Source organism: Schistocerca piceifrons, chromosome 5, assembly GCF_021461385.2.
Source record: "Schistocerca piceifrons isolate TAMUIC-IGC-003096 chromosome 5, iqSchPice1.1, whole genome shotgun sequence".
NCBI lineage: Eukaryota > Metazoa > Arthropoda > Insecta > Orthoptera > Acrididae > Schistocerca > Schistocerca piceifrons.
The window spans coordinates 315,222,221-315,250,095 of record NC_060142.1 but is presented as its reverse complement, the minus strand read 5'-3'; the positions used below and the strand labels follow the sequence as shown (position 1 = coordinate 315,250,095).

Genomic DNA, 27,875 nt, shown 5'->3' with positions numbered 1-27,875 from the left:
GTACACAGCATTTTATGTTAGTCAGGTTTATTATTTAACACTGAGACATAACAGTCTTTTATAAACAGCATAGAATAACGCCGTTACTGTTAAATAACATAAATTTACTCCACAATCATGTGCAAAAAACCTAACAATGTTGCTGATAGATTGTAGTAACCTCTACCCCAGACATGGATAACAATACTGAAGGAGCATGTTAACATACTGATGTGCCAGGCATTAATGTTGGCTTTAAAAACTGGAACTACTATCCATGGGGCAGTTCCTCATCATTATATGTCTTTGTGGACTGCATTGCAGCCCGCTCACCATGGAAAATTCCTTGACAGTACTGAAATATAAGCCCTCATCATTCATACAACAATCAGCCAGTTGGTCATACAGAAGGCATGCTGTTTAGAAAAGCCATAACACAGTAAGCAGATGAGGTAGTGAATGTACTTGCCAAATGTGAGATCTGCTGGCCACACCAGCAGTACAGGAAGAGCTGGCCCACGGCTGCAAGGAAGAACTGCGCTGAACTCCACACCTGCATCTGGTCAGCGACTGTCTGCACACAAGATGTCATCAGCAGTTGCAATTACCTCAATAAACCCGCAATAATAATAATTTCTTTTAATTTTATAAAATTTTCTTGGGAAATGAGCAACAATGGAATTTTAACATGGATAGTGGAAGAAATCAACAATTTCATTATTGAGAAAGCTATTCCAGAATTTGTCTAGAGTGATTCTGAGAAAATAAGATTCTTATTAATGTTGGTGCATTGATTGTTATTTTAATGCAGCTGCCACCAGATTCTTTTTTTTTTTTTAATTTTATTGAAAACGGTGTAGTCAGGTACGAATTTTGGAATTTTGTTTAGTGTTACATCTGAAGTGCAGCTTACAGTTATTTTAAACATTTATAAATTTACAAGTAATAATATTTCTTTCATTAGAGATTGATAACCTCTTCTTACAGATTACATGAGATAATATGTTCAGCATTGCTGACTTATTAGGGCTTTAATGTTTTGAACTGGGGAATCAGCGTGTTCATGAGGTTTCCTCACAGTTTCTATTGATGTGGAGCTTATTTAGGAAATCTCAGTATAAGAAATTTCTGGACTCTGTCAACTTCTGGATGTACGATGCATGAGGCAGAGAGGGTTTACAACTATAGTCCTGTGGTAACCCTCTGTTACCACTCCCATGACATTGGTACCTCATTGGCAATTACCATAATAGGTCACAAAATGCTGGTTCATTATGTTACAACACATTTCACCTGCACTAGTGGCTCATGTCTGGCCACCACATGGCAGTATGATCAAACGTCAAAGGCAGCATCATACTGAGGTTGAATGCACAGCCAATGGACAGTGCGACCTCGAGAAACTGACTATAGCCTACATGATATTAACCTGGAGTGGAGAGCACTTACTCTCCTTCTGTTATGATTTGTTCCCACACACATTTGACTCCGGTCTCAGGACTCTTGGTACTTAATTGGACTCGACCTGGCATTGTGCCTGGACTTTGTACTGAACTTCTAAATTATGTTCTCATTAAACTGACTTTGATATTATATGCACACTTGTTTGCATGTGTAGTTACTACAAGTGATGACAAGTGCAGCTGATCATTCATCATTTTCAATAAAATGATGATGCTGACAGGCACATTGCTGGATGTAGTGCTTCAGAATTTAAGGCACCAACAGCAACTGGAAAGCCAGAGGCATTTAGAAATGCAGCAGTAGGAGCACATGGGCACGCTAAACAGACCAACCTATTAGCACAACCTCAACACTTATCAGCTTACCTGCCACCTTCCCCTACCTACGATGAAACTGCAGAAGACTAGGACTCATACAAAAAATGTCTATGACAATTTTTGACAGCCTTCAAGGTAACGGATGCCAATCCCACTAAAGCCCTCTATCTGCAGTGGATACCTTCCTAAATTTTCTTGTTGGGAAAGTTGGGCTAATTTCACTAACAAAAAAATTTGGTAAGTAGAGGTTTCCCTTGTGTAACAGGTATTGAGATAGATGGATTGGGCAATTGGCTCTCTGCTTATTCTCAATCATAACCAAACATGTAGCCAGTCTGCAGCAGGCAAATGGCAGGTGATGGATGTTGAACCTTGGACCCAGGTAAGACACTCTACTATAAGCATTTCCTGAAGAGGCAGTTGATAGCAATGCCAGCAGTTGGCTGCTACTTGGTCAGGGTAGCGTGATAGTGACACGGCATCAGGTGACTGCAGTTTGGTAGCCCAGTGGTGTACTCCAGTGCAAGATGCCAGTTTTGCCCAGGTTGACAAACACTGGACCAAAGACTTTAGAGCACTGGTTGGCAGTGTCTGACCCCCATGATGCAGACCTGGCAGGACCTCACTTCATGCTCGGACCTTGAGGCGAGAGTATGAACCCCGGCATGCAGTCTCATGGTGGCAGTGGCAGAATGCTGTCATTGATGGTGAGGCCATCATGCAGCAGTTGTTGGTTTGCAGTGCAGCTTTAGGAGAACATTGTTGAACCCACAATGAAGACTACACAGGGTGGGCATTGTGCATGGCTTTTCAGTGCTGATGACCTCCTCAGCTAGCCTGGGGGTATATAAATGCCCAAAGCGAGCTTGTATATGCAGAAGACAAGTACTGCTGCCTATTTGCAGTGTCATCAAACTTCCTTGCTACTGCAGAAGATGATGAGGAATGTAGACACTTCATGAACATGCCTGGAAAACTGGGTCACTACCAAAGGTATCAAAATGCTTTGGATGGCTGGAATTAATGCCATGGAGATGGCACTGAGCCCTGGCTGTCACCTGTGTTATTACAGTTTTTAGACCGTCTAATATCTAAATATGCCAAATACATGAATACCCCTTTACCATATTAAATAAATAGTTTTATTTTATATTTTAGCTTTCATTTTAACTGCACCACCACATAAAAATTGTTACTTTTGCAATGTACACATACTTGTGGTAGTATTTGCGAAAATGAAGATTTTTCACTGTATACATAGCAAGGCAATAGCACGCATAACCAACGCCTGCCATCTTGGGCTTATCAGAATATATACACTGCTGTGCAGAACATAAGGACAAAAGTAACTTTCAGATTATGTGTCACTGCCTGGTAACATAGATCAATGAAACTTCGACCACACATAGGAATAACTGCTACAGTATAGTACACATCTAACTATACTTCCTATACTTCTATACTCTGCAAACTACTGCGAAGTGTGTGGCAGGGGATTACATTCCATTGTACCAATTATTAGGAATTTTCTCATTCCATTCACTTATGGAGCATGGGAAGCATGCTAGTTTAAATGCTGCCATGCATGCTGTAATTAGTGCAATGTCATCCTCAATGTGTTGTAATATATTCCTAGACTATTTGACACCTGTTCTTGGAACTTTGTAAGTAGGCTTTCTCGAGATAGTTTACATCTATCTTCAGCAATCTACCAGCTCAGCATATTTTAGCATCTCTGTGATACTCTCCCTTTCAAGATGGTCTGTGGGTGGGGAGGTAGTATGAAGAACTTTTGATATTTCTGGAGAGGGATGTCAGCTTGTAAGTCGCCATAAAAAGTTCCAGTTTGAACACTGCTAAAATCTTGCTTAATACAGACTTTTTATTCATTTATTGAAAGAAAAATACCTGACCACACTGTATTTTTTCTTTCCCTGAGAGCTGGAAGCGGAGGGGGCTGGCCTTCTCTGTATACATTCAATATCCCCCATCAGTCCTATTTGGTACATATCCCACCCACTTAAGCTATATTCTAGGATGAAACATGTGAAAATTTTGTAAGCAATCTCTTTTGTTGATCGATGGCATTTTCTCCATATTACACCAGTAAACCAAAGTATAGCTTCCAGCCCTGCCCAGGACTGAGCCATTGTGATCATTCCATTTATATCCTTACAAAATGTTACACCCAGCTATTTGTACCTAGGTTAACCAATTCCAGTAGTCACTCTTTGATGTTGCATTCATAGGACGCTACACTTTTTTTCATTTTATGAAGTGCACAATTTTACATTTCTGAACATTTAAAGCTATTTGCCAATCATTGCAGTACTTTGAAATCTTATCAACATCTGACAGAAATATTTATGCAGCTTCTTTCAGACAGTACTTGTAGATAACTGCAGCATCTGCAAAATGTCTTCAGCTACTATTAATATACAATGTGGGCAGCATGGGTTCCAACACAGTTTGCTAGGGTATATTCAAAGTTACTTCTACATCTGCTGATGATTCTCCATCCAGATAATTTGCTGCATCCATCTTATCAAAAAATTCTCAGCCCAGTCACAAATATTGCTTGATACACCATACAATTTTACTTTTGACATAAAGTATAGATGTGGTATTCAGTCAACTGCATTTCAGAAATTAATCTACCTGACTGCCTTGATCCAAGGCTTTCCGAATTGCTGGCTGGCATGGAAGAGGTCATTCTGTTGAAGATACCTCATTATGTTTGAGCTCAGAATATGTTTTAAGATTCTACAACAAATTGATAACAAGGATACTAGACAGTAGTCTAGCGGATCACTTCCACTACCCTTCTTTTAAAGGGGTGTGACCCATGCTTTCTTCCCACTACTGGGCACAGTTTTTTGTAGGAGGGATGTACGACAGATTATAGTAAAAAAGAAGGCTAACTCAACTGCAAGTCCATAGGAATTCCATCACCCTTTGCAACTTCATTCAATTTTAACAATTTCAGCAGTTTCTCAACACCACGGACACTAACACTTATTTCTCATGTTTTCAGTGGTACAAGTATTATGGTGGACCAATCCTCCAGGGTTTTCCTTTGAAAAGGAACATTTGAAAATGGAGTCAATCATTTGTGCTTTCTCTCTGTTGTCCTCAATTTCAGTCTGTGTCTCATCTGTTGGTGTCTGGACACTTACTTCGACACCACTAACAGCCCAGGATTTCTTTGGGTTTTGTGAATGATCGTTTGGCAATATCCTGGTTCAATATTCATTGAAGACTCTTACCAGCCAAATGCGTTTCATTTAGCATCTCTCTATCTACACAATGTAACTGAAAGATTTTTTTGTGTTAAGGTCCTATGGGACCAAACTAAGTCACCATGATTTAAGATGATCCCCTGGACATTAAAAAAGATGGGACATGATTTGTAATAGTGCATGTGATCATCACACATGGCAATGGGTGCTCTGCAACGTGCTCCCATGCTGGCCACAAGTACAGTAAGGAGTTCTTTCATTAAGTGGTTTTGCTCCTCCAACTGCATAGTTGACAGATACTGGATGGTCCTTAATGCATGTGGACATGCTGCAATCATACCTGAAATATGTGACGTGATGTAATGGGTGGTGTGTGTGTGTGTGTGTGTGTGTGTGTGTGTGTGTGTGTGTGTGTGTTATAGTTACACCTCCATCAATATGCAGTTGCACATGGCAGTTCACTTTTACGTTCGCTGTTCTATGAACAAATTAGAGAATGTGTGCTTCAAGTGAGCCATCTAAATTGGCTAGTCCAACAAGTAAGTATGTGGATGCCACATGACTAAAATTACATTATTAGCTCAATAATGCTGTATCACTTCTAATGCCATGCGACTGTTGCTTAAGACAGTTGTTAAACCAGCACTGATTGCTTTACTTTGTTTTTAATAACTAATTATTCAAATGAATAGAAATTTTACCAACAGAAATGCTTTATTTAGAAACTGCAAATTTAGTCATCACTGATATAGCAAGCTGAATTTTTGCCTGTATTCTGTCCCAGTTATCAGTTAATAGCTACTTAAAAATATATGTGCATAGCTGGGACCAATAAACAACCACAAAACTGGTTAATAACACCAAAAAGCTGGTAGATTTTTTCATATTACTATTTCCTAACACATTACATGTCAATTGCAGACAGCATCTGCCAACTCTGAAGTAAAGAATTATTTTAATTATGCCATCTCCAGGATTCCCCTTGCTGTTCCTTGCACACACCTCATACCTGTCAGCTGCACCAAGAGTAGAGGAAATACCGGAATGAGTAATATTGTATGGGCTATAGTTTCATACATAGCAAGACCAAGAACCAATAGCACTGCACCTCTGCCTTGTCTAGAGATCTCTGAGTTTGCAGCACTGCCAGTTATTTGTTTACCAATTTTTGACAGTTGTGAGTTTGGTGTGCAAGGGTGAAAGCTTAATTTTATTGATATTAACACTATGAAATCTAAACACAAGTCAGTGACAGTGAAGGGAAAAGAAAAAATGAGAGAGAGAGGAGAAAGGAAAAAAGATCAGGTGAGTTTATTCAGCCTCAAATTTGTTCCTACCTCAAAGTACAATCATAAAGAAAACATCAAAATCAGTCATCTGATGCTCAAGCTGCAAAAGTGGAAAAGAATAAGGATAAATCTGTTATTTGATTGTCTAATACTTATTTTTTATTAATTTCTCATTTCATATAATTTTATTTTCTCTAGTGCATTATTGTAAATAATTTCCATTTGTCGCCTAATTGGTATGACGTCACTGCAGTGTCCAATGGTACGGCACAAAACATAATTTCTTCAACTGATGTTCAAGGTGCCTTTTAATTTAATGAGAATCATGCTGAAGTTAAACCAGTGAAAAATGGTAAGGATAAACCACTTTTTACTCTCTAGCAACTACAATTTAGTCCCTACCTCTGATCGATATTTGTTGATGGATGTCAGAAGCCATCGTCATTGGAACAACTGACAACATATGCAAACTAACAGTGGGTAGAGCTGTATTTTTACCAGTGTATTGATTCGTCATACAGGGACTGACAGTGAGTGACCATGAATGAAGAGCTATTGCACACTTTCACATAACAATGTTCCTTCCACACATAATTTCTACCACAGCTATGAGACGAAGTTGCCAGTACTTCACATTACTGTCTCCTCACACCATTCCTCTTCATTCTGTTGCCATTGCAGTCAAACAGTACAGCTTGTTTACTTTTTCTTAACACATGGCTGGGTGTTGCATATGGAAAAAAAGGATAATTGTCACTGGCATCACTGGAAGTGGAATTTTGCAGGGGATGGTCTCCCATAGTGCTGGCAACCTTTTCAGTTCTTGATATTTTCTGATGTTAATGGGGAAAAATGTAGATGTTCATTTGTATGACACATGAAATAAGGGGCAGTGGAGAATACACCATACAGACTGAGAGCTGCTGAAAAAGGTCCTCGATATTCAGATGTACAACTGGTGAAGCATTTTCCTAAATGCCTACAGGACAGTATGAGAAAAAGGACATTCCAGAAACAACCAAAGGATTACTTAATGGAAAAAGAATTTTAAAGTGTAGATGAATGTATGTGTTAAGAAGGAATGCTGTTATTATTTGTATGTATGTACTGCAATCTAATGAAAATATTGTAATTTGATGTATGTAAAAGCTTCTGAATTCTATCACAGACTTCTGAGCAGCACTAAGGAATTCATACCTAATGAAAAGTTGAAAATCCTATAAAATGTTGAAGAGTCATTGCTTATTAATTTGTCAGCCTGAAGAGCTCATTCATTAGCAAGTTGGCTTTCAGGTGTAAAGGTACTGGATTCAATTCACCAAGAACCCCCAACTTCAAAAAATTGTAAAACAGAGATGTTATTTTAACGACAAAGAAAAACGTACGATAAAAATTGAATCATGATTTAGGATTCAATTAATTACTCAACTCCACATCTGAATGCACTATATTTATTATTATATCCACACATAACACGTTTTAATGAAAACAAACAAAAGTGAACTTATATTGAACTGAAAATGAATAATAAGTGTATTCTGTGAACCACACACTGGAATACATGTATATGAACCCCACTAATACAGCAATTAAATTAATTTTTCAAAATTACTTTCTGATGCACGTATTATTTCATTCCATTCTGTCCAAACAAAACATTGCATCTAACACAGCACTTCCTGGTTGATTTGTTCTGTGACCTATTATACTTCCAACAACTTCTCTTTTTCTATTTGTTTTCTCTTGTGGCCTGTATACAGTCTCTTCCACTCCAAGCAGTGAAAGTCTGCATGCCACCTGATCTCCTTAGCAACCTCTGGTGCTTGACATCTCCATTCTATTTGGCATTTTATAAGTTCCCATGCCAGATTGGTTAGGAAAGTAATTCTGTTCAGTGCTTTATCTTCCTTTTTATTGAATTTTTAAATGCAAAATGAATTTATCACAACTAAGTTTAATAGATTGTAGTACATTACAATAGGCCAGTGCCTTTTATTTCTCGACACATCATTAAGACAGATGGTCAACAAACTCCATGCCAACTTCTGTCATGTTGTAAAATGTTATGATCTCAGACTTTTTCACATTCCCTGTATTGATAACATCATTGTGCATTGTAGAAACTACAAGGACAGCTTTTTTATTCTTAGGAACAGTACCACACAGCAGTCTGGTCCCTTCAATCCCACAACCAACCAACCACCCAACAGTACCACACAAGGGTCTTGTCCTTTTGAAAGCTGAAGATTTTACTGTTCTTTGTTTGTTTGTAAGAAACTCCACAGGTACATTGTGTTTACTTCAGTAAAGTTTTCCCATGTAGGTAACGACCTTATCTTCAAGGCTTTCAGTAAGAGAATACATCAGAAACCAATTATCGGTGCTTACGTTTCTGTTACTGTCCACAATGGTTCCACCGTTCTTATTACTACATCAAGTGGTTTATTGCTTTGTTTATAAAGTCCATCAGCCTGCAAACCAACATAGGTTTCAAGCATATTATACAATACTTAGTATAAACCCATTAATATAGGCACTTAAGAATGAAAAATAATTAACTTACCTATCAAAATAGAAATGGAAATGGTAACACTAATAGTCACTTGGGTGACAATTGTCAACCAGGGCACACAAAGTGAATGAACATATTTTTATATTTCCTAACAATATCTATGTACAAAGGACAATGGTGAAAATCTGACCTTTAAAGTGTAACTCGACACTATACAAATTCATGTCTGTGGGCAACACGAATGAGCAAGAAGATAACAAAAAGAAAATTGCTGGGTGAAATAAACAAGCATTGTGCTACTTTGCACTGTCACCAATCTTTACAATCTAACACTAGGTTATCAATATGCTAAATTTAATATCATATTCATTACTACAAGTAAAAGTTCCTGCCACAGTTTAACAGGAGTATCTTTATAAAGTGCCTTCATGAAACCTCATTACTTCTGCATGACTTTTCTACCAAAACAGATGATCGACATTGCTAAAACTCTGCAAAATGGTTGGAAGTTTTACAGGCTGTACAGCTTGTCTCACTTCTTTTATTCCCATGTGAGTCCTACCTGAACTCATCGACAGAATTCGGAAGACTTCGTGTTGTTTGCAACTGCTGACAAGGTACGTGATCGAAGCTCACCAAGCAAAAAAATAGTCACCCCTAGAGAAAATATTTCAAGCATCATTCAATACCCTGTTATTCCACCCCTGCACTTGATGACCACCTGGGTTCAGTTAGAAGTGAGTCCACAAGGTTTTGCACATCCTCACTGAGGATTTGATCATGCAATCCCAACAATTTGCGGAAATGCTGATGTTGGCACTTTACTCACTGTTCCAACATGTCCCACAGATTTCCTATGGGATTCAGAACATTCAAGGGTGGAGGAGTGTTCAAAAAACCATTTACTTATTCTTCCAGTCCGATGAACTATGCTGTTGTCATCTTAAAAAATACGGGTATCAATAGAATATTCATCACACAGATGTTGATTGAAAGGCAACACCTGATCATTCAGAAGTTTTAAACAAACACGCTGGTTCATGTTAGTGGTCACCTCCATGATCAGACCCAATTCATGACAAGAAAAATACCCCAAAAACATCACAGACCCACCTCCAACTTGAACCTGACCTTGCTCACATTCAGGATGAAATACTTCCTCTCCACTCGATGACATGCATCATTTGAATATAGGCAAAAACACGATTCATCAGACCGTATTACATTCCACCAGTCAGCCACTGTCCATTTTGAATGATTTCTAGCCCACTGAGGACACACAGCTTTACATGCCTTTGTGAGCAATGGCCTCATATGAGGTGACTGACTTCAAACTCTCATTGCATGCAGTTCCCGTCATAGTGTTCTATCACTAATAAGTTGAGATGGACCTTCATTTAGTATCTACAGCAATTTCTATCGAGTTTGGAAAAGATTTTGATTCATAAGATGTGAAATGCATCTCTGGTCGCTCTGAGTAGGATTTTTTCTGACCACAGTTCTGATGACGACGTGCTTTGTGGTCACGTGTGTTACACCACTACTTGTAGACACACTGCAACAGTCTGTTGTGAAACACCCAGAAATCCAGCAACTTCACACATTGTGTGGCCATGTGCACAGCCAAACACGATTGCCCACTTTTTGCTACACTCCTTACGTTTACACATGTTTAAGTACAATGTCCACTCGAAACATAAATGTCTCACTGATAACTACTTTTTATGCTCACACAGAAGCAGTGCTCGTATGGTTGATCACATGACTCAATCACTGATTGCTAGTTCCGTATGCTCAGAGAGAGGCAGTGCTCATATGGTTAATCACATGACTCAGTCATTGCACCATCTGTAAAGGCTTAATGCTTCATCTGCGAATGTGCACTGGGATGACAAACTTTTTTATCAGGAGAGTTTATCAACATGAGGCGCTGCACTAGCTATTACTCAATGATCTGCGTGTTACATCTCTTTAGTAACATTCTCACAAAATGTTGTTACTTATGTGCATCACTTCCACCACAGCAAGTGATCAGTATAAATTGTGAACTGTTTGTGAGTGTATGTGTGTGTAAAAAATCTTCTATCTTCTCATTGCACCATTCCTCAAGCAGGGGTGGTCATCTTGCTCCCCTCTGTGCTAACTGTGGTCTCATAATCTCAGGAATTAAAATAAATAAGATAAGCTACATATTTGAGTGCTCAGTTACTGAGTTCATAGGTGTGAATGATAAAACATTATTCATACTGATATTTTACAAGTAATGCCCTGACGTTACTCTTTTACCATATTTTATTGAGTGATATCAGGCAATTCTCCAACATAAACTCCTTCAGGGCACTCTGTTTCAAATATGCCCTCTCAATAGAGATTTTCTTGCATTTTTACATTTTCTAATTTTAAATGCATTTTCTTTGGTTTAGGAGAGTCATTTGATAATTGTTGGTGAAATTGTCTTCTTACGTTAGATAATTTTTGCCAGTTGACTCATTACTGTAATAGTTTAGGAAATTACATCTCCCAGTGCTAAAAACTTATTAATAAAAATTATTTAAAATATATTGAAATAAAATATTTTCCAACACTCATGGCGAAACTGCTAATGCTACAGATACTGGATCCAAACTGAATAAAACTCCTGGACTAAGATGTCAGGTACAAAATTTTGTGTCAAATATATGACAGAGGTAAACACTACTCCAGGGATAGGAATGAGAAGGTTTTAACAGTTAAATGATATTCCTTACTTCAAGGGCACTCACATCCCATCAACTGATATGGGGTGCAGATTTTCAAAGTATACAGTCTTGTTGGCTAATAACAGATGATCGTTCACTTTCGACAACATGAGAATGTCATTGCAATGCACTCAGAAAGAATAAGGTGAATTAAAAACTTTACTTATGGTACTGAAGATCTTAAGTTTATGCATACGGTATTAATTTGTAATATAATTCTAAACATTTATTATACGACAGTTTTCTTCTTTTTATAATGTGTCTTCTTAAGATTTAGGTGATTTATTAAGATCTTCTTTTTTTAGGTGAACCACCCAAAAAAATTTCTGGCAGAAGTTAATTATCTTTAATTTTCTACAGCTCTACTTCATTGTAAACTTCCAAACACTGAATGTGTGCCGCATGACTAACTAATTACAGTGAAAGTCAACAAGCATTATTTTGTTGTCTTTGTCATCTTTTTTCTACTCAATATGAGACAGTTCAATCATACTTCTCTTCAAAATCAGGGCATCAATATCAAAAGCAAAATAAATAAATGACTGGATCCCAGAACATTAATTTTGCAATCTTCATAAGGAATGTTACTGAAAATGGCGAAACTATGAGATTCTGTAAAAATGCTCAGATATTATATTCCAAAGAATCGGGTAGCAGATTGAAAACGAAACTTGTGTTTGGTAACATATACTAATATGGTTATTTGTTGTGATATTTCTTGGTCAAAGACACTTGGCCTTCAGAGGTTCACCTCAGAATATGGGAGATCCAAATTTGCTTGGAACATTAGAGCTCTTGAGTCACTATATTCCAATTCTTGCAAAACAGATTAGCAAGATCAGAGATGACCATGAAGCTGGAATTTACAAGTGAATTATCCGTGTAATGATAGAATGAATTGATTTCTAGTTGTGCCCTTTATGTATGTAGAGCCATCTTGAAAAAGAGAGAGAATACAAACTATTTTTCTATTATTGTAGGTGAAACTCCTGATTCAAAGCATGTTAAACACACAACATTCATTTGCATTATACTTTCTTCAACTTGGAAATTGATAAATATGAAATAAACGAACGGTTTTTGGAATTTGTGGATTGTCATAAAAATAAATAAAACTAACAGGAGTTGCCATTGTATACAGTAGCTACTTAATTCAATCAGCACTTGCAAAGCACTCAATTCTTATTAGTAAATTATGCGAGCGAATGAGTTAATGGAAGTAATATGAGTGGAGTCCTATTGCAAAATTGTCTCCATCTCCAGTCATAGCATTAACTTACGTGGGGATCATGCAGCTAAGAGCTGTCAGGAAACAGATCTGTTAGAATTTCTCATCAGTATGTAAGGTTGTTGAATCACCTCGAATAAAGTAGAGATACTTTATTCGAGGTGATTCACAAACTTACATACTGACGAGAAATTCTAAATAGTGTGTTGGAATTTTGTTATATTCCACGTGTAATACCCGTCAGAGTGCTCAGGTTGAAACTGTTAAGACCAATTGCACCTCACCCGGGTAAGATTGTCATTGCTGTTGAAACTTTCAGTCAGTTAAATTTGTCAGCTGAAACACATTCTATGGCATGGGGTACTTGGGATTATGTGGAATCATGGCATTAATTCGGCTAAAGCTTTTGTTACCAATTGACTACAGAAGCAAATTACTACAAGTCTAAATACTAACACTGATGTTGAGGTAAGAAAAACAGAACTCATTAACTGATTTAAAATATTTTCGCAAAAGTTGGGACACTATGCTCTCTGAGTCGAAAGTTGCTGACAGTGCATTTAATATGATCTGGAACTTCAGGCGACGAAGATGAAATCATTTAAAGATGAAATCAGAAATGAAGTTACAGACATGAATTAAGAAGATTTATTCAACATAAATGTTTTTTGTCATTATTGGCATCTTGTGTGACTCGCAAACCCGGTATGAAACAGTGAAGGTTTCAGATGAAACATTTATTAGATCTTTATCGAAATACTAAAAGATGACAGATTATCATTGAGGCATGGACGTTATCATTGACTATCATAATGATGTCACAACAGATTTATAAGATGAGATTAAATATTTTAAACAAGTCATACTTCAAACTCTGAAGACATTGCTTTGGAACCATTAGATCTATTGATAAGACGCATGAGCTTAAAGTTTCAAGTTTATTTCCGAATGTATGTGCAGCTTTCGCACTTTTGGTACTCTTCCAGTGACTGATCTGGAGCAGAAAGATACTTACGCACTCTGGCTCGTGTTAAAAATTGTCTCCGATCGACTATGCCTCAACGTCATCTCGCAGATTTGGGGACCTTGGCAAGCGAATTTAATTTGTCAAGGCAACTAGAATTCGATAATGCTTAGCGAAAGGCTCACAACGCATGCTTTGCAGCGTGTTCCTATGCCATAACGTTGGTAAGGAGTTGGTAGGGTACTCATATATACATTATCGTTAATACGTGCGGGTTGACTCATACTGACTAAATATAGTAGGGAAAAGGCGGCAGCTTGACGGCGTTTCTGTTCGTCTCGTCGCGTCTTTCATTTACGTTCTGTGCAATATTGTAGCAGTTGTACGTATGTCCAAGTTTCGTCGAGCCATTTTGCTTGGCAGTGACACACCATACGAAAGTTACTTTCTTCCGTAAGCCTTGCACAATTCACAGTGACTGTTTCCATTGATGACTATCTGAATAAATATCATATTCACTGTCTTCAATCTTATCATGTTCGAACTCAGTGAAACATCTCGCCGATTCATGGTCACCACTGTCGCGAAGTTTTCTGCAATAATTTTCAGGCATTTTATATCAGGTAAACAGATACCGCTTATCACCTTCCTTACGACTAAGGGAAGAATAAATTATGCACAAAAATATTCGAGCATAATTCCGTTTACTTACTTAAAAATGAATATATTTTTTACGCGATCTTCTTTAGACTGTATCTTACTGCAGCAAACAAACGCTCACTCGTACTGGGTCATGCACAATAATAGAAGAACGCACACTCGCGTCAGGCTACTTGCTCAATAACGGCAGTTTTATCATCAATGTGGAACTATAATACCAACAATGACTCTGATAACACTATTCCAAACATGCATACAATAAGAAAATAAATTTCAATAGAAAGTTTCAAAATACCGTAGGCAAAATCTCTCGGGCCATTTTTGACGTGAGTAGGCCCTATTTTTTTTGCGTTACATAAAAAAGCGCCACACACAAGAACGTGAAATCGCAGTTACATGCTTTAACAAACGTTACAGTCGTGCAGTGTTGTTACATCTATTGTTTTTGCATGAGATTTCCGGCTTTCTACAGAAAAACCTACTGCTGAAAAGCAAATAACAGAGCAAAGCTCTTGTTTTTTTTTTCATACTCATTTCTATCTCTTCAAAGTAATTTTTGGCGAATTTTTAAACATCACTTGATAAACTCTTTCTTTCTTCCATATTAATCAAGTTTTGACCCTCTCTTAGGTGCATTCCTCACCCCAGAGACTTCTCTCATTCAACTCACGTGAAGCGTCAAGTTGCTTTAAGTTTATCCATCGCATGGACATTACTTAAAACCCCTTTTTATACGGTTATAATACTTGCCTGGGTAACGGTAACCCACCGTATGCCTGACTGCGAGAAGCTAAACAGATTCTTATACCATAAGATAACGACACCTAATAGCCCAAACTAGAAATAAAATGTCATTTATTTTCTTATAATGTTTCTAAGCTGTCAAATTAAGTCTACAGTTGCGCATTTGTTATTCGTTCCAAAAAATAAAGCTGCTCACATGGTATCTGTATTTTCGTAGCTAAAACTATGCGAAAAACGTGGGTACCAATGACTGACACCCTTCAAAGGCTGAGATGTCAAAGCATTATAGGGTAACGAAGGTAGTGAGATGTGTCTTTTGGTGTAGACTGTCCTGAGTTTGATTTCTCAGTTCGTTGTTAGTTGCGCGTGGTGTGTTTCTGTCCCTACAGTTAGTGAACAAAGGTTTGAAACAGTTTGTTTTCGTGATAGTTAAATGTGGAAATCAGTGCACCTGGAGCTCGGAAAAGAGTAAAGTACACTTAAAACTACAAAAGTCGTGGGAAAATAAAGGTAAATTGCAGTATTGCCTACAACGTATGAAAAAGGGCTATATTTTGCGTATGTATGGTGTGTGAAAGTGAAACAAATATTTCTTCGGGAGGGAAAACTGCTCTTGATATACGTATAGAAACGCGAAGACATGTTGTGTGACATGCTGCAAGACTGGAAAAGCATAAAACTTTAACTTCATTCTCATTCCAGGACCCAAATGTCAGCAACAAAGTTAATTACGGTACCTGTATGACGAAAACAACAAAACTGAAATTATATTTCTATCGCCAGATCTTTCGGAATTTTAAAATTTGTTAACAATTCGTAGCTCATAAGGAAAGAAAGATTATATGTGAACAAAATCGGAACGTAAAGAATAAGCGATAATAAAACGAAACTAACAGCCGATCGGCTACGTCTGTGCATGGACTCATTAAGAAGGATATCCCGGGTTAGAATCCGTTTCAGAAATGCTTGCCTGTCTAGGGAACGAAAAAGTGACCCTCTCGGTTCCCACGTCGTTAAGTGCTCTCATTTTCATAAACTTGAAATCGCTACGTATGTAATAAAACAGTTGAATGACAAGAATGCTTCCAAAAATTACGCCTTAAAACTTCAAATAACGGTTAGAACCTGTCAGGCAGTAATCAGTAATTTAAAGTAGCTTAATGATGTATTTCTTTTCACTTGCTGAAAGGGGTATAGCATATCTTTTATTGCAGATGCAAGGGTAACTGCTGTACCTGACTGAATAATCCTAAAGGGACATGATAACAGTAACAATGTCAATTGATATTCCTGCGTTTGGTTTGCTATATAACATTCCTAATATTACGGTCCGCCCCCGGTAGCTGAGTGGTCAGCGTGACGGAATGCTAATCCAAAGGGCCTGGGTTCGATTCCCGGCTGGGTCGGAGATTTTCTCCGCTCAGGGACTGGGTGTTGTGTTGTCCCAATCATCATCATTTCATCCCCATCGACACGCAAGTCGCCGAAGTGGCGTTAAATTGAAGGTGGAGGTGGCGGGGAGGGGAAGGGGGGGGGGGAGAAGATAGGAAAGGAAAGATACTGATGATAACAACTGCATCTTGACTTTATGCGGAATCAGCGGCAGCGAGTGAAAATAGATGTCGTACCGGAACTCGAATCCGGGATATCCTGCTTGCTAGGCACTTGGGCGATCACTGCGCCACCCGGATACAGTGTTAATCGCAAAATGCGCGGACTATCTCGGCCGACCCACATACCGACCGAGCTCCACCACTTATCAACAGTCCTCGCCCATGCTCCCCGTGTTCGCTAATTTTAGTTTCCATCTAGAGGTCGAACGTAAATATGTGTCTGATCTGATGGTTGTGGATTCACAGACCATCGAAACACCATGCATTCATATTCCTAATATTATGTCAGTTAAGTTTGCTAGATTATACGAGTTCCATTGAGCGGGCGGAAAAAAACTATTTCTTTTGTTTGTACTTATGAAAAAGCAAAGTCTTGAAAAAATTAATATCTCTAAGACTGATGTGCCAATTAGGCTATTCTTGTTATGGCATCAGCACTATATGGATGTAAGTGTACTCAGTGCATCATTTTGCCAGTAATAATTGGATCATTACATTTCAGACTTGTTTCCAGTTTATAAAACGACAAACCTCTCAGTCCTCTTGTTTTAATTATTCATAATTCAATTAAGTTCTGGCAGTTTAAATTAAGTTGGAAGAAACTTGCTTGGTGGCGCAACGACAGAGCGCCATAAGCGTTCTATTGTTATTTATGTTGTTATTAAAAACCCAAATATGCATTTTAATTCCAAGTCCGATTAACATTTTACGAAATGATTTCTTTTGTATGAACGTTACTATGTGCATCGTCACTCATCACCAAGCGCACAGTTAACTAAAAATCACTTATTGGCGTGAAGCTCAGTTTTATTCGTTCTACTAAAGCCAATAAAGATAAGAAAAAAGTAATCGGCATTACAACAATTGAGAGTAATTGAACTTCCAATTTTTTATCACCTTCGGAGTGGATCCGTTTGTTTGAGTCTTTATGATACTTATAATCTGGGAAATCAATCAATTTATTTATACTAAAGAAACCACTTCAGGGTCATTTGTATTGTGTGCCCGCTGGTTGTGCTTGTCAGTAGTTGTTGGTTGTCGTCATTGGAACTATTGCCATCCTGTGCGATCTTAGAGTGGGTGGCGCTCATTGAATAATTTTTGTACAACAGCCACCATTTAGTCAATTTCATGACTACTGCAAATAAGCGCCACATTTGAGCTTGAAAACCTCTTTTATCTGGTGCCCATTGCATAACTGCTGTACGACAGCCATCATCTGTATTCTTCTGGGCCTGCTGCGTAGTATATTTATTTTTTGATCCAGCATCAACTGATTACAAAAAATAATAAAAGTATTCTGGATGCTGTGTTATTATAATTCCAAGTACGCTGCTAAGTTTGTTTTATTTTTACAGGAGGCCTATTTCAGCTGAACAGGCACCAATAAAGTTATGTCTTATTGTTGTGGCATCCATGCAGTGGTTCTGTCACTATGTATCTGCTGGTTAATTACGTTTCTTTGGCGTTACTGGGGTAATAATCGTTGATTATTACTAGACGGGCGATTTTTAGGTCGTAAAATGCACTACATGCGCCTAAAATAGGCTTTTTCAGTACCTCATTTAGGCTACATAATACCTATAATAGACCCTAAAAAGTATTATGCAGGGAAAGCCGGCCGAAGTGGTTGTGCGGATAAAGGCGCTGCAGTCTGGAACCGCAAGACCGCTACGGTCGCAGGTTCGAATCCTGCCTCGGGCATGGATGTGTGTGATGTCCTTAGGTTAGTTAGGTTTAACTAGTTCTAAGTCTAGGGGACTAATGACCTCAGCAGTTGAGTCCCATAGTGCTTAGAGCCATTTTTTTTGAAGGAAACTAAACAATATAAAAAACTAGTTGCACATGAGCACACTGTTATTCATTCAAAACAAGGAAAATGAAAATACACGCAGTTGGATAACATAGCAAACAGTACACGACTGTAATGTTCAAACTGATACCAATCTTTTTAGGTTTTCCAAGATAAAAATGCAAGACGCTTAAACCATATATTGAAATACGTGTAATATCTAATTAAATAAATGCGCGATAAACCAGTAGTTTCAAATATTCAAACCATTCAGCTTCACAGTAAACAACTGAAACCTTCTCTAGATTTTTCAGAGAAAAACTATGACACTTGTCAGTCAGTGTTAATTTATATGTCGAAAAAGAATGTTCTACATCAACTGATGTGACAGGGGCATACTTCACTCTCGCCACATGTTGGACAGGAATGCTGCGATCAGCTGGCCGCTGTGACCAAACCGTTCTAGGCGCTTCAGTCCGGAACCGCGCTGCTGCTGCGGTTGCAGGTTCAAATCCTGCCTCGGGCATGGATGTGTGTGATGTCCTTAGGTTAGTTAGGTTTAAGTAGTTCTAAGTTCTAGGGGACTGATGACCTCAGATGTTAAGTCCCACAGTGCTCAGAGCCATTTGAACCATTTTGAAGCTGCGATCAGGGGAACTGGATTTTCCGCCAAGTGTGTATGTGTGCTGCAGCGCGCAAGTCCTTTAGGCCGGTGTTCTTCTGCAAAACTTTCTGAATTTTTGCCCGTAAATTTTCTTTTCAACTTCTTCTAGTAAAGAAAAATTCTTGTAAATATGCCTCCCTGAGCAGTCTAACTAACTCGGGGATAATTCTTGGCGCAGATGTGTAGTTGGCTCTAATATAAGCCAAGTCCCTTGGATTGAGGGATCTTTGAGTAACTGTTTCGCTGAAGTTAGAAAGGCCGGCATCCTCCGGTAGATTTTCAGTTACCTTCTGGAATGCTGGAAGATTCTTACTATAATATTCCGCTGCTCCTAACCACGTGTCCCATCGAGTAATAACAGGTTCAGGTGGCAATTGGAGATTGTCCTTTGAATGCTTCTACCCTTGATAGTTCTTTAACAAAAACTTACTTTACCGTGAAGATTAATTTATTTCCCTTAGGGAATTCTAGCTTTGAAACATCCTGGCAGATTTTAAAACTGTGTGCCAGTCAGAAAGTCGAATTTGGGACCTTCGCCGTTCGCGGGCAAATGCTCTACAAACTGCCAGGAAATTTCATATCAGCGCACACTCCGCTGCGGAGTGAAAGTTTCACTCTGGAATTCTAGCTATTCTTGCTCTGCTATACGATTGATATAATGTGCTACAAAAATTACATACGGCATCTAGGGGTAGAATACTTTATGCATTTTAAAAGCTGCAACCGCATATGCAGCGGCATCTGTGAAGGCCAGAAGCACCTTGTTTTCGTCCACCTCATTTGGGTATAGCTAACGTGACCATACATCCCGCTTTGGGCGGGACAGTCCCGTTTTCAGGCTGTCTGTCTTTAATATTTTTTTGTGGAATCAAAAATTTAAAAACCTCTCTCACACCGGCCTGATTTAGCTTCACTGATCAGGATAGTAAAAACATGCGTATATTAAGGGAATTTTCATTGACAAAGCAGGCTTATCACATTCACACAGTTCAATACTGTTCTATCCTGATTAAATTGAGCTTAACTTAAATTCCATAAGACAGTGAAGCAATTTCGAAGTCTCGGTGCGACGAAAATTGTCAGTCGATCTCCTGGAAACATTTGTAATAATTATTAACTTTCGGTGATCACATGGGGAAGACCGGAGATCTGCTGGTAAGACCGTGTTAGCCTATTTATTTGAAGTAACTGGATATCTTGAGCATACAAAACGGCAGTGTAAATCAGACGTTCCCCACTGATCCCCTGCAACACAGCGTAGTAAGCAGACACTGTCAATAATAAACAGTTAAATAATACGCGAACACACTTACTTTAGTTTAGTTCATGTATTAAATTCCTTCTCATACAGAATCTCATCAAGATGGCGACTAGCCCAACAATACATACATATACATCCTCCTTTCACGACTAATCGGCAAGAAGTCCCCATTCTTTTCATAAGAGAAAACATAGATAGCAGAGAAGCTATTCCATGGAGTAAATGGACGCTCCAAGGAATAATTGGGTTTGAAATTACTTTGTATTGATAATCGGTAAGATAAGAAGAGATATTTAGAGATATGTACTGAGTTATATAATTTATAAAATTTCTGAAAATATCGCGGAGAGACCGCTGCAAGAGACATTACATGTCCTATGTTCCCAGCCAGAGCAAAAATATCCCACTTGTGCAAACAGACCAAATGATAATTGATTAGACGTTCCCCCTACCCGTTTATATCCATTACATTCGAAAGGCGTTGTTAACGGCGGCGGCGCGAGCGGCGTGGCGTGAGAAGCGAGAGCGAGTAACATGCGCGAGCGAGACAGATGTGACGCTCAACTCAGCCAGGTCCGTAAATACAGGGTATACATTAAGCCGGGGAACACTTTCAATTACTTATTGCACAAGAACTAAACATTGTACAGATGTCATTCATATTGCATTTTGAAGAGAAACACTGGAAGTTTTTTTTACAAACATTCGATATGCGAACCATGAGTGACATGGCAGATGTCAATATGGTAATCGAATTCTTGCCATACCCGTCCCAGTATGGCATCGTTGACTGTGGCAGTCGCTTCCCGCATTCTCTCCCGGAGCTCTGCTACATCGCGTGGTAGAGGCTGCACGTACACCAAATCTTTAATGTGTTCCCACAGAAAAAAGTCACACGGTGTCAGATCTGGTGCTTTTGTCGAACTCCAACATACAAAGCTCGCTCCGCACCTGAACTCGCCATGTTTGCGACTATCGCTGACTATCGGAAAACTACCAAACTACGCTGTGGCGGTATACATGAAAAAAAAAAAATCTGGGTTACTCTTCAAATTGACACATGTATTATATCTGTACAATGTTTGGTTCTTGTGCAGTAAATAATTGAAAGTGTTCCCGGACTTTATGTCAACCCTGTAATGTTTAGTTTTAGCTTGTATTGGAATGTTAGGGAGCGCGTGCACAATCAAAAAGCTCATTCAACGTTTCGTGTTCGTAAATGCCTAAACGCAAGTATGACTTTAACATTACTGTTCTTTGCAAAATAAGTATACATATATAAAACAAAGGAGTGATGCATCTCATGTTACGTGTGAAAAGTATCGTACTGATTTAAGTGTTGCTCATGATGGTGCTAGCGATATCTAGAAACATTTAAAATCGGAAAAATACAGCCTTTTCGATCAAGGTGTTGCTTTCATCCCGTCAAATGCTTTCTTGCCCCCCCCCCCCCCCCCCCTTTTTTCGATAGAACCGATATGCGGACATTGAAGGATTTGGATATAGCTGCAGCGGAAGCTGCATGGGCGTATCACACGATTCAAGAAAACCACAGCTTTCGCTCAAATGACTGTGCCTCTAATTTAATCCAAACATGTTTTGAGAAAAAAAATAGATGTGCGGGTACAAAAGTCCAGGTTATTGTAGTAAATGTGCTGTGCTGGATGAACTGATAGAGCATCTTTGTGAAGCCCACTGCATTTCTTTATTAACGGATGCTTCAGATCATGGCTCAGTAAAATTATTCCTGTTTTGATTCGATATTTTTTGCTTTATGAAGGTGTGAAAATCAAGATTTTAGAGTTTCAAGAGCACCCTGCTGAAACATCGGATACTGTTGTCGATTATTTCAAGCGTATTTTATCGTACAATGATTTAAGTAAGAAAATTGTGCCACTTTGTGGAGACAATACTAACTGCAATTTTGCAGGAGACAAAAAGGGAGTAACGATGTTTACGCAAAATTGAACCTATCACTCGGCAGGCGACTCATTGGGATTCGATGTCGAGCGCATATACTTCACAACGCGATCAAAACAGCTTCAGATTGTCTCCTTAGGAACTTCGGATGTATCGTTGTGGAAATTTACTAATTTTTTTACAGCTACAGCGTTCGGGTGGAAGTTCTCAAAGAGTTCTATGATTCCAATGACACAGAGCAGCAGAGACTGATGGGCTACCGCAAAACAAGGTAGCTCCCGTTAAAGCCGGAGCTTGAAGGAATTTTAAAAATATGCCAGCCCTTAAAAAGGTATTTTCGGTGTATCGATAAAAGCTCAAATATTTTAAAAACATTTTTCGAAAATATTATATTTGATTATAGTTTTCGCATGCACAGGCAGTGAGTTTCCATCAGACGGTGTTAAAAATTGAAGCATAATGTCTCCGAGATATGACACGTAGAGATATTTCGCTTTTTCTTCTCCACACCGCCCGTAATCATATAACAAAATTACAAGAAAATGACGCTGTTGTTCATAGCGTAGAAGTTGCGGCGGCTGAATTTTATAAGACTAGTAAAGAATACTTGGTTCTGTGGTGTCAGTTTAGTGGAAACTTAAAAGTGCTTGATTGGGCAAGTTTGACAAAAGTACCTACATGGGAAAAAGAAATACAGAATGTGACAGACTTGCTGATTACACAAAGATTTCTTAGCAGCGACCAACATACGAACGTGTTCAATGAGTTTTAGCTTGTTTCGAACTGCGTCACAGATGAAAAAATACCAAGCTGGAACGCTAAAAATGTTGCTACTGAAGACCATCTGGTGAAGTTGTTCACACATGTCCGTGAGAACAATCTGGACTGTGCGGAATTTCGTACAATAATTCAATACATTTTATGCTTGCCTGGAAGTAACGCACCTGTTGAAAGAGTTTTTACTGTAACGAATAAGATGTGGGTAAGTGACAGAACACATTTAAATGTGGCAGATTTGAAAGTCAGTTTGATTACCAAGACTAACATCAGCAAATTATGTGTTAAGCTCCAATTCAACTTGAAAACTGGACCCGACATTTTGAAACTGGTTTCCTCCGCCGACAAATATTAAACAAATGCCTCTGCAACTGCAATTTAATGTTGATTAATTCAAATCATATATAATTACTACGTTTTTTGGATAAATTATAAATAGTAAAATAAGTTTTTTCCTAAATTCTGCAGGCGTTCCGCTCTTGCAAAAACAAATAAATAAATGATCACATTAGGTATAGCACCTTCATGAGCCCATTGTTGACAAAGTGTGCAATCGTTTCTTAGTTAGTTTTTGGGAGTTGTTTTGAACAAATGAAATAACCCCTGGAAGGTGCATCTTGCAAACAATCAGATTTGCAATGTACCTGCCAAGACTGTCAGTAGTTTTATCAGCAGAAAACCATATTTAAGACTCCATAATATCTTCTCGGATTCTGTGCAATGCGTCAATGTAAGTTGAATCCACATAATTTTTTACGCAACGCTGACTCTGCAGGAACAGACTGATGACAGTACTTATAAAGAAAACCTTTGGAAACAGGACTTTCCAGTTTTTCAAAAAGGGGCATTTGCTGTCCAAATAGCACAACACATAAATAAATAAAATAAATAAATAAACATATCACTAGAGAATCGGTTGTTTTTGGTGGATTCACCAGATGTCTTTATTAAAGGCGTTTGTTTCAGTTTTGATATACCTGAACATTTGCCACATGTAACGCTCCATCTTTATGTTAAGTAGGGTTCTTTATCACTGGAAACCTAATGTAAGAAAGGAGATGCTATATAGAAGTGTGTATAAAATATACTTGGTATTTCTGAGGGTCAACGGTACCTAATTTTAGCAAAATAAAATAAAAAACATACATCACAGTTTAGCAGTTTAAGCTTTCCAACTATCCTGTATTGAAAAAAGATTTTTGTTACAACACAAAACTTTAAAAAAATAAAATGCGTGCCATTTTTTATAAAAATCATGCTTTGTCCTATAGGTACGACATTTTCAGATTACTTACCTTTCCTTTACACTATCAAAACTGAACTCAGCAGTGTAGGAATTATAATAGAAGTGTTCAATTGAGTCCCGGTGATTCTTACTACAATTTTACATAAAATTTACAAAATAATCTGCTTCACAAATGCTCTGGTGTCGAAAGATATGAGAAGAAATTCGCAATACTGAACTGACAGGAAAAAGTAAAACGCATAAAAAATTAACAACTGATCGCTTTGTTGCATGCTTGGTAGAAAATTATTTTTTACTTCTGTCGTATTGTACGGTAACTTTGGCAGCACAGCCTTACATCAGAAAACTTGGAACTAGCTCTTTTCTTCCGTTGAACTATTTTCGCGCACTGGAACTAGAATAGATTTTGAACAATGACACTTCCTACGTTCATTGATACGCTACGTATTACGTTAGTTTGGCGGTTGGATAGCAAACATTTGCCTCGCTTTCCTACAGTGAGAGTTAGTGAATAACAAAAGAGAGAGGCGAGGATTTTCTTTTTTTTTTTTTTTTTACTAGGCAGTTTTAACTTTCCCCTGTCAATATCTATTTTTTTTTTTCATGTGAGGTCAGTTCAAAGCCTATTCTTTGTAGAGACAGGCAGCTGGTCAGGATTCTACGTGCTACAGGTTTTTATATATATCGCCTTCAGTTCTCTTATCTTCGATTCTTGTACGCAATTGTAATCTTCTGGAAATACATGTATTTTATGTCTCATTAAGGTACAGGTAACTTCTATGATTTTAAAGCAAAAATAAACAAAAATAAGCAATAACTTCGAAATGAGCCGTTTTAGGTGCTGTAAAATTAACAGTTTCGAGTTTAATTAGTAATGAAACGCGACAGTACAAGTTTATTTGCAACTAGGAACTCAGGAAAAGACAGGGTTCAACCAAAATGTCCACGTTCTAATAATTACACATACATCCTCTGCGCACCATAGTATTAAAACAAAGACTTTTCGAATTTCGTTTTTAGCTTGCAGCCTAGACACTCGCTGCTCAATGATCCTGCACTGGTAATGAGCCCGCGATACATGACGCGGAGTACAGCAAACTGCATGTGATAATGCTAATACCAAGTACACTTTTCATAATAATCTTGGAAATTTCACACGAACATAAAGAAATTATTCTCAACACAATTATTTGTCATGTGTGAACTAAATATTCAATGTGTTAGCTAATGACGATGAGCAGTAGTGAACACGACACTTTATCAAAGAACCACTAGACGGTTTTGAAAAACGAAGCCCTAGATGATTGTAAGCGTGCAAATGTTTCCAGATTTCGCTGCTTTGTGAATATTAAAAACAACTCAAAAAGAAATTTGGGCATTTATAAAAAAATAGTGTAAGATAGCTTACTGTTGTGGCCATGAAAGCAATCATGCACATGCGGATTGTATTCTCGAAGCACTGGAGGAAGAAGCTGGGACCTGCGCATGAATTGAGCTCTTGGATTGTGCTGTAACACACGCAAAGAAGGCCATAGAAATTTTTATTTATAAAACATTATTACACATCAGTTTACAGCCCTGCACAAGAGTTTGACATGTCACTATTCAACATTTGCTGTTTGTTTTTTATTTTTATCTTCATTTTCATCACTCTAGATTACATAGCACTTTATACATTTTCTTTCGTTGTTGCTACTTAAGTTTCCAGGACTTTTCCCCCATATTGCTTCTGATGATGGTGTTGATGAAGTCCCATACTCCTTGACAGAGCGTAGGGGACGACGCGGGAGACCCGCACCGCTGTACTAGGCAAGGTCCTAGCAGAGATGGTTTCCCATTGCCTTCCTCTGACCGTAATGGGGAATATTGCTTCTAACCTCAGTTTATTTTTTTCCTGTGTTCTTTATACCTTCGTAGCATCTTAGCTCATTAACGTTGTAACCGTTAAAATTTTCTAGTTATATTAGTTATTTAAGAGCTTTGAACTCCTTTCTTATTGTATTGCTTCAGGCTGTTGTTTACTTAACGTTGGCAGAAATGCCAGAAATATATCTATTGTTTAGTCAGTTATCATTTATTCCAGGGAAATGGTAAAAAATATTAAACTTTTGCTTTGTCACTGCTTTTGATATGTTCTGCATATTTCAATACATCTCTTGATTATTTACTGTTCGTCTCCCCTCTTCTTTTCCATGACAATCTTCATTTTTCTTACACTCAATCTGCCAAGCGTCAGGGGCATCCAAAAAGTAAAGTAAGATTTTTTTCTGAATGCAAATTGGTTTTATTTATGATTCCAATGCACTGTATTATTCCGCACTCTTTTCGCTACAAAACTCTAGTTTTAAGCATAATCTCCGTTCAATGCGACTGTCTTTTGCCACCTTACTAGAAGGCCACGTATGACCGCATGGCACGACTCTACTGGTCGACGTCAGAACCAACGTCTTGCTACCTCAATAACCTCCCCATCATCCACGTACTGCTTCCTGTGGAGCCCATCCTTCATAGAGCCAAAGAGATGGAAGTCGGAAGGTGCGAGATTCGGCTGTAGGCTAGATAAGGAAGAACAACCCAATGAAGTTTTGTGAGGTCTTCTTCGGTGCGAAAACTTACGTGAGACTTCGCGTTGTCAGGAAGGAGAAGTTCGTTTGCATTTATGTGGCGACGAACACTTTGGAGGAGTCACGACTGTGTGCGGCCGGCGGGCACGCGGGAGATCGGACAGGTCTGCACGACTTTGTTGCGGCAATAGACGCCTCGCCCAACGACTCACCGTGCTTTTGTTTACTGCGATTTGCAAGTGCCTTTGCACATCCATATACAATGGAGTTTGGCGTCGTCCGCTAACATAGGAAGTTGATCTATTCTCACTATGCTCACTCATGGTATAATAACGGATTTTGTGCTTTTATTTCCTATCAATATTTTTCTGGTTGCTTTGTTCCGTGACACATTGCAAAGATTGCACGGAGAGGTAATATTTTTCCTTCAAGAGCGACCAAATTTATGGAACCAAACAAATATTCACGTTTTACAATATTTATAAATAAAAATGTAAATAAATAATTTTTTAATGAAAATTGTTTCAACAGTAAAAACGTCAGATCTACTGAAGGACGAAAATCCTTGATGTTATTTTGCACGTAAGAAATGGTTCAAATGGTTCTGAGCACTATGGGACTTAACTTCTGAGGTCATCAGTCCCCTAGAACTTAGAACTACTTAAACCTAATTAACTTAAGGACACCACACACATCCATGCCCGAGGCAGGATTCGAACCTGCGACCGCAGCGGTCGCGCGGTTCCAGACTGTAGCGCCTAGAACCGTTCGGCCACTTCGGCCGGCTGCACGTAAGAAATAAGACACAAAGGATAAAGTAGAAAGGCGCTATTTACTGTCGTCTAAATATTATTTGATGTGTCTGTAGGGATGGTACATACTTTGTCGAGCAAATATATGTTGG

At 38.4% G+C, this 27,875-nt stretch overlaps 1 protein-coding gene across 1 annotated transcript in view; it reads right to left on the bottom strand.

The window, feature by feature from the left end:
- Positions 1–250: 250 nt before the first annotated feature.
- The window catches only part of LOC124798965, a 99,769-nt gene continuing 72,144 nt past the window's right edge, over positions 251–27,875 (bottom strand). Inside the window, exons 5-7 of the mRNA XM_047262500.1 lie at positions 25,816–25,915; positions 449–553; positions 251–334 (exon numbers count right to left, since the gene is read on the bottom strand). Coding sequence (XP_047118456.1) covers positions 251–334; positions 449–553; positions 25,816–25,915 — 289 coding nt within the window. The remainder of the gene's footprint in view (positions 335–448; positions 554–25,815; positions 25,916–27,875) is intronic.